This window comes from Schistocerca nitens, chromosome 6 (assembly GCF_023898315.1).
Source record: "Schistocerca nitens isolate TAMUIC-IGC-003100 chromosome 6, iqSchNite1.1, whole genome shotgun sequence".
Lineage (NCBI taxonomy): Eukaryota > Metazoa > Arthropoda > Insecta > Orthoptera > Acrididae > Schistocerca > Schistocerca nitens.
Genome location: NC_064619.1, coordinates 165,295,018 through 165,307,184, shown reverse-complemented (window position 1 = coordinate 165,307,184; position 12,167 = coordinate 165,295,018). Strand labels below are relative to the sequence as shown.

General features: G+C 40.6%; 1 protein-coding gene across 1 annotated transcript in view; it reads right to left on the bottom strand.

Annotated features, from left to right (window-relative positions):
* LOC126262381 (protein bicaudal D) overlaps positions 1-12,167 on the bottom strand; it is a 115,365-nt gene that overhangs the window by 65,623 nt on the left and 37,575 nt on the right. The window contains exon 8 of the mRNA XM_049958977.1: positions 6,198-6,371. Within this exon, the coding sequence (XP_049814934.1) occupies positions 6,198-6,371 (174 nt within the window). The remainder of the gene's footprint in view (positions 1-6,197; positions 6,372-12,167) is intronic.

The window sequence follows — 12,167 nt, the reverse complement described above, 5'->3', positions numbered from 1 at the left end:
TTTGCACCTCTACATAATTATTACAACACCCAACATTCTTTATTATCTGTTTTGCATACTCTGGTCTTGGTCTGCCTCTATGATTCTCCTACCTCCAGCACCAGCACCACCACCACCAACACAACCACCACCAACACCACGTTAAATGTTCCTCGACACCATAGCAAATGAAAGCATTGGTGAACTAACCTGATAACACGTTTACATAAATTCAAGTAAAACACAAAAAACTGTCAACAAACTGGAAAAAAAGTTTAATTGATTATGTCTTTTCCCAACCTTTACTTGGGCCACTAACACACTGTAGTAGCTATTGTATAACTTAACAAGATTTATTATAATATTTATTGAATTTTTTAAAACTGGACTTTTTTTCTCTCTTGTGCTAAACATCTTTGTTTTATGAATAAACAAATTACTAAAGAAACAACAATCATTAGCAGCACTTTACAGATTACTGAATGTTATGAGGCATCTGAGAACTATAATAAATGCTTATCCTAATAATAGTCATAGCTGTGAAAGGTTAATGAGGTAATTTTGCTTTCTTTTTAAACTAATTCAGTGCTGCAGCCACAAGGTACAAAGATGTGACAGAAAATGCATGAATTATTGTCTTGAAAGGTCCTTTGAACACCTGTGTGTACAGATACTGCACCATGCTATAATTTTTGTTTTGGACCTGCAGTTTTCAGTATATATATACGTAAATGTTCTACTTATTGTCGAATGTTATTAATGAAATTGTACAGACAATTTATCATTTCACTGGGCCCCTTTCTCTCACAAGTCTCATCATACAGGTAGAAGTAACTGTTAGAGCTGGAAACTGTTTGTAAGTTGCTATATTACATAAATTCAATAAAAGAATATACAATAAGTAAAAGTTTTTTTTAATTTAAGCATGACATTCTATACATGAGATGTCACAACAGAACTACCTGCATTATGTTGTTCTCCTTTCACATGCCAAAATGTGACCTCAGTTCGGTGTAATGACAAGGAAAATCCTGGACATGTCTGGTTCTTGCCCCATCAAGTCCATTCCCTATGTTATTCCAAATTGATTTCATGCACAAGTCCGATTCTTGCATCGTACAATGGGTCAATTTTCAAATGACACAATGGTAGTAAAATCTCATTTTTGAACAAAATTGAGACATACCTGGTTATTGCACCAATGCCTTCAAATATCCCACAAACTTATCCCTTCTTCTCGTAAGTGTCTTCCATAGGCTTCTATCCTTGTTGGAACTTTAAAAAATGGAAAATCGAGAATGGAATGTAACAATTAAGAAAAGGATAGTTGTTACTCACCAAATAGCGGAGATGCTGAGTCGCAGATAGGCACAACAAAAAGACCGTCAGAAAGTGAGCTTTTGGCCAACAAGGCCTTCATCGAAAATAAGGCCTTCGTCAAAAATAAACACAAATGCAACTCACACACACTTGACCATAGTCTCTGGCTGCTGAAACCAGACTCAGACTTCTGGCTTCAGCAACCAGATACTGTGATCGTGATCGTTTGTGTGTGTATGTGTGCACGCATGTTTGTGCACTGTCTATTTTTGACGAAGGCCTTGTTGGCTGAAAGCTCACTTTCTGATAGTCTTTTTGTTGTGCCTACCTGCGACTCAGTAACCTGTAAGAACTTTTTCATTTTGTATGTTATCTGTCTACTTAATTTTTAACATTCTTGAATAGCACTACATATCAAATGCTTCCAACTTCTTCTTTTCCAGATTTCCGACAATCCATATTTTGACTCTAGATTTACACTTTAAGGAACTTCGTTCTCAGTGCCATACCAACATTTGATATCATACCAGTTTATGAGGAGTGAAAAGTATTTTGGGTAAGATGTTTCTCATTTCTGAGAACAAAGATAAATGGTCGAAGCCCTATTATAGAATGTGGTGCAGTTGTTCCAGTCCATGATGATACTGAGTGATGAGAGTGGGCTGTTCCTTTGTAGTTAACCGTTGGGAGTGGTCGGAGGATTAGGGCTGTGTGAGGACTCGGTCTGGGAGGTAATGCCTGCCTATGAAGCCCTTCAACTTAACCATATCCCTCAATTATTCATCATTGTACCCTGAAATAAGGACCATCCTACACACAATCACTCTGCCCCCTCTTAAAGTGATGTTCCATTGCCCAGCCAGTCTACACAATATACTGGCCCCTCCTTAAGTTATGCCCACTCCTAACCACTTGATACATGAGTCATGCCCCTGTGGAAGATCCAGCCGTAAGACATATCCAATGAACCCACAAGCTCGTCTTCTCCTGGTCCCATGATACATTTATCCTTTCACACTAAAGGCAATATCACTTGCTAGCAGTAATATCAATATCATTTCTGTTGCAATTTCTGAACACCAGTTTATGTGGGCATGATTTCAAACCAGCTGTCCAACTGAATTCACAGTCACTGCCAAACTGTGGCCAAGAACGAAACTGGCTGCTCAGTGGCAGAATACACTACTGAGCACAACACGTTCAACTTTAATGGCTGCTTCCTAACATGTGCCATATGAGCACATCTCTTAACCCTAGCTTCACTAGACTAAACAGATGGGAGTCGTCCTTGCAACGTGTCCTCTGTTCCCATAATCATCCTCTTGGCCCAATGTCTGCTAGCCCCCTGTTCCACACCCAACTCCACCAAGGCCCAAAACACTAGCTTCACTCAACCTGCACCCGCATCCTTTTCTCCGTCTCCCTGCCAATTCCATCCGACACAATTTATCACTCGCAGTCAAGCTGCAGAACTGTAGTCCTGGTGGAGTGCATTTAGCCAGCACAAAGTACCCATAAAGGTAAAGGTAAGTGTGTGTGTGTGTGTGTGTGTGTGTGTGTGTGTCGGGGGGGGGGGGGGGGGGTGAGCTGTAGTGTGAAAAATGATTCACTCAAAACGAAAAACAGCTGCATGGATATTAAGAGTTCAAATGGCAAGCCAGTACTAAGCAAAGACGGAAAGGCTGAAGCACAGAAGAAATTAATAAAAGGGCTATAGTAAGGATAGAAACTTAAAGATAATATTATGGAAAATGCAGTACAATTGAATAAAGATGGGATGCAGGATACAACACTGCAAGAACAATTTGATAGGTCACTGAAGGTACTATGTCAAAACAAGGCACAAGCTGTAAATGACATTTCCTCAGAATTATTAAGCTCCTTGGTAAAATCAACAACAACTGTTCCATCTGGTATGTAGGATACATAAGACAAGTGAAACAGCTTCAAAATTCAAGGAGAATTTTATGACAACAGTACCAAAGATGGCTGATGCTGACAAATGTGCATATTACCAAATTATCAGTCTCATAGATCATGGTTGCAATATTAACACAAATTATTTACAGAAGAACGGGACTACTACTATAAGCTAAACTTGGTGGCTGGATCAGTTTGAGTTCCAGAGAAATGACAGAACATGTGAAGCAATACTGACACCATGGCAATGTTGATTGGAGTGAACTCTTTGAAATTCTGAAGTTACCATGGAGCAAGTGTCTGCAAAAACTGTAAGAGTTAATGGAGACACTTGCTCTCATGCTGTGTTCATATTTATTGTCAGCAACTACTTGTATCAGTATCTGGATTGTTTCTACATTTGTGTCCATGTTTACAACTGTTGTTCACTTGTATGTGAAAGAATAATAAACTTTGGTTCGTTGTGACCATGCTGTTGTTTACGTCTCACAGTAAGATACAATTGATGACAGATGGGATTCCTAGTATGGACTCCCGGATTGCAGCTGCCTATCAAGTCTTGTGTCAAGTTGTTCACCCCATTCAGCAAGTTTGGCTGGACAGGCCTCCATGCAGGGCTTATTATGCCAGTTGTAACTATTTTGCCATCTGTCACTTCCTTTCAGTATTCAATGGTGCTGTTTTCTCAGCTATGGTCAGGCTGTCGCACAGGGTTGTGATCCTGCTGCCCCATAGTGGGATGTGCTACAGCTCTCACATGAAGGACGTCGGGGGCGGGGGGTCTTGCATGTCAAGTTATTGGCCCATTGGCATGTGTCTTGATTAGTCATTGAGACTGATATTATGCATAACATCTGTGAGAACCTTCCTAAATTCTTCCTGGTTGTTGGTTGTCAATGGTTTCTCTAAATTTTCAGACTTTATCTACTGTCTGCTGCTGTCAGCCATGGCTATGATTCAAGTCCTCTCTGAAATTTTTTCTATTGAAGAATTGCCTTATATGCTTGTGCTGGATAATGGTCCACAGTTTGTGCCTCAAGCCATCCACAAATTTTTCACTCATCAATGCATTCCATGTGATTGCTCCTCCGTTTCACCCTCAATCTAATGGTAAGCCAGAAAATCTCTTCCACACATTCAACATTAAAAATCAAGAAGTATGTTGCAGACTTCTCCACAGACAAAGTACTGACACGCTTCTCACATTCCCACAGGTTTATGCTGGTAGGGGATCGGAGTCTGGCGAAAATGCTCCACGGTCACCAGCCACGCACCCTCTTGCATCTGCTCATGCAGCCCCACCACTGTCCGTTGCTGTGGCCCTCGTCGCAGTTCGCTCCTGGCTCCACGGTCTGGGCCTAACATGTTCAGCTGCCGACCACAGTGGATTCAGGCCACAGTTTACAGCTGCTGATGCTGTCAGCTCTGTATGGTGTGCACCAGTAATGGGCTGCTGGTACGCCACCATGACCACTTGGATCTTTGCACCACAGTTAGGGCCGTGCGTCAGCCACTGCTGTCTTCGCCTCCTCCCTCGTCGTCTGTCTCAGCCTCATGGGGCACACTTGCTACGGGGGCAGACCTGCCCTCCTTGTGGATGTCACCCCACTGCGTCCTGCCTCTGCTCAAGGATCCAGCAACCACCCCCACCCCCCTCCTCCGGCACCTGGGTTGGTGCCTTCCAGCCCTTCAACACCAACCGAGTGGCCAGCACCTCCACTGCTGGCACAGTTCCACCATGCAGAGGAACCAGACGTTGAGATGCAACCAGCACCCTTGTCACCAGTCCTCTCTTATGGTACTTCATGGGGGAGTGGCTACTGCGCATGCTCACAGCCGCACCCCTTCCACCCCTGTACACTGGTTCTGGCCTGAAATCTCCTTCCGCCGCAGATGTCATCACCTGCGGCATCCGCCACAGAGGCCATGGGTGTTTCAACAGCTGCCCCAATGCCCATATCAGCTGAGCATCCTTGCTCCATGAGAAGAGGGGTGCTATAACCCTGTATGTAATACTTGGATATGCATCACAGCACCAGGTCGCTGGCACATTACTCTTCAAATATTCCGCCAATGGCGTCTGCATGGGCCGGCCACCAGAGGCTATCTACTGTGGGCCACATGACTTGTACATACAGCACACCATCTTTGCGCCATCTATCAGAGTCCCTATCTTTATATGCTCTCATACTGTGTTCATACTCATGGTCAGAAACTGCTTGTTTCAGTAACCAGATCTTTTTTTAAGTTTGTGCCTACATTCTGAACTGTTGTTCACTTGTATGTGGAAGAAGAATAAACTTTGGTTCAGTGTGGCCATGCTGTTGTTTGTCCCTTACAGCACGATACATGTAGTTGAATTAAATGAGGTGATACTGAAGAAATTAAATTAGCAAATGAGATTCTATGATGTTCAAAACAGAGAGAATACAAATTGCTGATTGACAAAACCAAGAAGAGTGCTCCAGCAATATAGACAATAAGAGACTTTTTAAAGTTACTGAAGTTTACACTGGTAGATTGGGTAACTGAAATGGGGTACTGAAATGGGGAGGAAACAATTTATGGTGTATCTTGACTAGAAGAAGGAATAGGTTGATAGAACAAATCCTGAGTTATCAAGGTACAATAAAAATGGCTCTGAGCATTATGAGACTTAACATCTGAGGTCATCAGTCCCCTAGAACTTAGAACTACTTAAACCTAACTAACCTAAGAACATCACACACATCCATGCCCGAGGCAGGATTCGAACCTGCGACCGTAGCGGTCTCGCGGTTCCAGACTAAAGTGCCTAGAACTGCACGGCCACACCGGCCGACCAAGGTACAATACATTGGTATTGGAGAGAAGAGGGGTGGGAGGGAGTTAAGAAGTTAGAAGGAGACCAAAGCTTGTATACAGTAAGCAATTACAAACAGACATAGATTATGCAGAGATGAAGAAGCCATAGTCACAGAATATGACAGAACAATTACCTTATTTTTGAGATTCGTAACTTCTGTTCTAAGTTGCAGTGTAGCATCACTGCAATTTAGACCCTTCTCCAGCTCTTGCAAATCACTGCGCAACTGTTCAATTTCATGGGAAGCTAATAAAAACCACTGCTGATACTGATTAACAATCAGTACCAACTTGTCAATTGCTGAATCCTGAGAACATCAATACAACACTACAATTAGACACAAAATTTTACAATGTTGATGAACTTAATATTAATCTTCAGTTACTGTAACCTAAAACAGTATTAAAAATACAATTTTATAGGGTAAGGAAGAATGGATTATAGTAATACACTAATGTGCAAAACGTTATGACCACCTGCTTCATCGTGTGTTTGTACATCTTTGGACTGAAATACATAATTGATTATGTGTGTCAGGGATCCGGCAGTTTGTCCGCAGGGTCATGGAGGTATGTGGCATTAGATGTCTATGCACAGGTCATGTATTTCGCTTAAGTAATGGGCCGCTGATTTGCGTATGCAGTGATGGCGCCTGATAACAACCCAGATGGGTTCCATATTATTTACATCAGGCAAATTTGGTCATCAAGACATCAACATGGGTTCACTATCTTGCTCCTCAAACCACTGTATCATGGTTCTGGCTCTGAGACATGGACATTTATACTGCTGAAAGATGACATCACTGTCAGGGAACACATCAAGCACGAAGGAATGCAGGTGGTTCTCTGCTGTCAGCGTGTCTTCGATTACTACCACAGGTCCCATGCAAGTGCAGCAGAATGCCTCCCATAGCATAATACCGCTCCCACCAGCCTGCATAAGTTGTGCACTGCGCATTTCACACTGTTGTTCGCCTCAATGACGGAGTTTGTGGAGATGACCATCAACCTAATGCTGCAAGAATGTGGTTCACCCAAAGAGGAGACACATTTCCAATGATCGATGGTCCAATCCGGATGGTCCCATATCCACTGCATTCTTAACTGACAATGTCATTGGGTCAACAAGCGAAAATGTAGGTGTGTTCTGCTGCAGAGCTACATGTTCAACAATGTATGATGACTGGTGTGCTCCAAAACACTTGTGCATGCACCAGCATTGTGCTCTTTCAGCAGAGATGCCATCATCTGTCACCATCTATCCTACTTTACAGAGCAGACAAACCTCCGATCCCCACATTCTCTGAAGAGTCGTGGACGTCGAACCATATGGCACCTTGTGGTAGTTTCACTGTCCTTCCACCTCTTTCTGTAGAAGCTCATGACAGTAGCACAAGAACATTCGACCAGCTTCACCATTTTTGAGATACTAATTCACAGGCTCTGCGTAGTAATACTCTGTTCTTTTCAAAGCCACTTATTTCAATGACCTTTGTCAAAGCCACGTATTTCAATGGATTTCCCCATTTGAGGCACGTATCTTCACTAGAGTGATCCCTGTCCGTGTCTGCTCCACTTACACACATTTGTTGCCGCATCAAATGCCCTAAATTCCATCAAATGGCATTCAGTGTCACAGTGGGTAGTAATCATAAGACTTTGGCTAATCAGTGTATTTGTTTGTGCTGCAGAAACAGATTTTCATGGAAAATTAATAATAAAAGTTACAACATACAAGGCTCCTTATGGTAATTTTGAATTATTTATGAAACAATTCGATGCACTAGTAAACTTCTTAATTTCCAAACGTAAATAGGTAATGTTAAGTTCAAATTTTAATTTAATTTTTTTTCAAGTACACCTATTCTAGAGTTATATTTGAGTGTCTCGCATGTCTCCTAATCTAGCTCCCCTCACACAATTTGTAACAAGTGTTATGGGAACCAGTAACAATGCTACTGAGAACATCATAATAGTAATACGTGAACATGAAAATTTGAAGTACCAATTTTTCATATTAATTACTTAAAAGTACTTTGCCATAAATGTGCACAAAGAAAGAGTCACATGTGTACGTAGCCATTACAAGTGATGATAGGAAATATAAGCTTTCAAATTCATAACTCTGATGTACCTTCTCTATCATGCATTGAAATCTCCAGTATGTGATCATCAAAAACTGAAGTGCTACCTTAGTAATGAATTCTGTAAACAATGTTTTAAATTGGTACTGTTAATTTGCTGACTTTTCTGTAAGAGTAACTTTGTGGTCATTTGCTGCCATTACTAGAAAATATGAAGCAAGTTCCTAATTTTTTAATTTTTTTCATTTTGAACAACTACAACTTATTCCCTTATTATACAGGAACAATATTTGTTTTAGGCTATGTCTAGAAGGAGAATGCTAACGGGTTGGAGTGAAAAATGCCAAGCTAGGCAGACACCATTTTTGTTAGAGAAAGTAATAGGAATGTGGATATTCATAAAGATAATGCAACTGTCTTGTTTTAAGGGAAAAGTAGATCTGCCGGCATTAACACTAAATTTATTTTTCAATGCACTTTATCAAGGACACACTTCAAATGATCCAAGAATTCAAGAGAAATCAAATAATTATTTCAATAACATTCACAGCTACAATGCAGCATTTGCTACGGTCAGTTCTGAGGCCAAAACTTCAGATACAGTGTTAGATGCAGTGCATCACTTTCAGATACTTGATATTTTCATCACAGGCTGGCTCCAAAGATTTCAACATATGGTCACTTGTCATGTCATCCACAGTTACATCTTAATGGCATTGACACTGCTTTTCACTACAGACTGAATGAACAATCAAATCAGTCAAGCAATGCTGATAACAATGTAATGCATTAAACTGTTACTGAATAAGAACATGCCCATTCTTTTGTGTGTTCTTTCGCTGCAATGAAAGATTCCTGCACAAGAGTGGAAAATGAAAGTACATAAAGTTGTATGGTTATTACAGTTAATTAAAATTTAGACCTCTGGTGTTATGATGATGCAGTGCAAACTGATGTGGCTGCTATTTTTACAGCTGATGGTGAGCCACCACTCTAAAGAAACATGGTGTGTTTTTTAAAAAACACTGGTACAGTTAAAGACATCTCTTTTTTGGATTCCTTGCTGAATCCATTAACATATGCATTGTTATTTCCTAACAGACACACTGGGTGACATGCTACTTTGTTCCATAATACACCAAACACGTACACTGTGAGACAGCCTAAAAGTGAAGTTACTATGTTGCAATATACATACTATCGCCTTTCAACTTAAGTTGATTTCAGCCTTTTAAATCATTCACAAAAGCTATTTTTGCAGTGGATTGTTGGTCTTCAAGTATGTATGTATGTATGTATGTATGTATGTATTGAAGGTACAACACTCCATTTCCTAAGACAGAATCAGACAGTTCTAAGGTCAGAAATTTATGAATAAACTCAAATGATACAGTAAATATTCATCATTTAGTTTTTCTCCACAAAATATGAATCAAAATTACTTGGCTGCAATGTCCAATGTTCAACATTTTGGGAAATGTCCGAGCCACCTGGATACTGTCTGAGCCATCTGGATCCTTCCCTCCACCACCAGCTTTTCTGAACTGTGCAAGTGGGAATTATCCTCACAACACATTCTTGGTCCCATAATTATCCTGGCCTCAACCGATGGTAACATACTGTCCTGCACCCTCCACCCAACAGGTTCCACCCCCTGTCCTATTATCTCCTCCCCATTTTCATCTCCCACCCTGCTTATTTGCAATCCTCTGCCAATGCATCCACCTGTCTTTCCCCACTCCTATCCTTTCTTGCTCCTTTCTTCCCTACCCCCATGCCCCACAACCCCCTGATGCTGTGCCTCTTAGCAGTCTTGTTGCTGCACACTCCATCAGACAGTGTTCATCCCTCTTGCCACCAGTACACTACTCTCCCTTCCTCTTCCCAGCATCTCTCCAGACTGCTGATTGCATCCCAAATGACAGTTGCATTCTGGCCCAAATGCTGGAGTTGGCAGTCATGTGTGCATGAGGGATTGGTGTGTGTGTGTGTGTGTGTGTGTGTGTGTGTGTTTGTTTGTTTGTCTTACTGATAGAGGCTGTGGCCGGGCTGCTTGTGAAGGCAGCCATGTCATCTACTAGCTCAGCTGTAATCTCATTGCACAGCTTTTTATATTGTTATGACTACCAACTAGTTGTCCATCAGGATGAACAGCCACTGCAAAACTGTGATCAAGAACAAAGTAAACCTCTTTGTGGCACAAGATGTGGCTGAAGGATTTCAAGGAATTCAGCTACTGAGACAATGACAGTGCAATAATGAAAACTGCCTCAGACTAACTGTTACTCAGGAATGTAGCATGTACTGACAAATTTACGGAAACAAACAAAATCATGCCATTCATGAAAGTTACATGAACACTTAAATAGTGCATGCGTCATGTGACTGATAGTGATAATGGATTGACTTGCATACTAAGCATAAAAAGACAATAACAGTTACAAACTAAAGAACTATCTCATACACTATAATGAAAGCTGCATCTGTTAACTGCAAGAAACATCACAAGGTAAATGTAAACCCCGTTTTCACATGAATATAAAGCAAACTCCGTTTACAGAACTGATAACTGCCATGTAATATGAGAGGAGAAATTTTTGTAAGTGGAAATTACAGAGTGTATACTCAGACAAGAAAAAAATTCCAGTATTTTTCACTGTTAAAAATACACTTTTTCCAGGTAAAAATACGGTTTTTCTGTGTCAAGAGAGAATATACTTTCTCTTGGAGCTGTAAAACATATCAATCCTTTGAACGGTAAAGGTTTTGTACACTAGCATAGAACTTTCCAACACTTTTGAAAACAAAACACAGCAAAAAATTGTGTTTTAGAAAGATCTTTGATACACAGCAACATGCACACTGCATATTTTCTTATTATGAAAGTACAAATATGAATTCCACCAAATACAGCACATCAGTTTCTGAAGCACTGAGGTCACGATTGCGAAGTGCTTTTCTCAGCCACATCACAGCTCACGTCACACGCCAGTCAGTGACAGTAGATATTCAGAGCATAAACATATAATGTAGCTACGAGGAAAGCTGAGTTTTCATATATAATATTGGTCCCATTTTTTGTGCACGTGTCCCAGTAAAATTTTAAAAGACGACATACATGCCTGTCTTCTGGGCCCAAAATTTTCCTAATTGGCTGGTCCTCAAAATGTTAAGTTTTGAATGAGAGTTGAATGCTCTGTGACTTAAGAAAGTCATCCCACATTCTAACACATACCATAAATCATCTTGCATAAAAGGAAATTTACTTTGAAAGTAACACTCCTCAAATCACCATCCACAATATTTTCTCACAGCCTGTTAGAAATAGGGTTGTTTGAGCAGTTGCAAGAAGGAAGGCATTATTGGGCATGCACAGTGAAGATGATATAGGAGGCCCATGCTTGGTGTTTGTTCTGCTCATACACCCTTCGTAGCATTACTGTTTAGAATTTCATGTGTAGTTGGGCATCATGTAACACTGTGCACCATGTTGTTTGGAAGGAACATACAGAATTATTATACTTAGGGCAACTGTTTTGTTATATCCTGTCCCAATAATGAATACAAAATTAGACTACAGCCCTTGGCACAACATTCCCATTTCAAAACTAGGCTCTATAAATCAAAGTATCCTAATATTTTGTGATGTGGCGACTTTAACAAAGTGGTGTGTGTGTGTGTGTGTGTGTGTGTGTGTGTGTGTGTGGTTTTTTTTTTGTGTGTGTGTGTGTTAACCATGCACTACTGTTAAGTAGCATTTCCAATCATGTTCACACCCACACATCACCACAAAAAGCTAGTAAGAAGGAATACAAATTTCTTGCAAAAAAACTGTTGTTCATATACATGTGAACCAAGGACAACAAGCTTTTCATAATTTTTTTTGAACTGTATAAAAATTAACAAGTTACTTGTGAAACCAGGACACTACATAATTGTAAGTTTATATTCTACTCCAAGAGTAAATACAAAGCCTTCTGAGGAGTTACAATGATAAAACGTTGTGTGCTGCCAGTC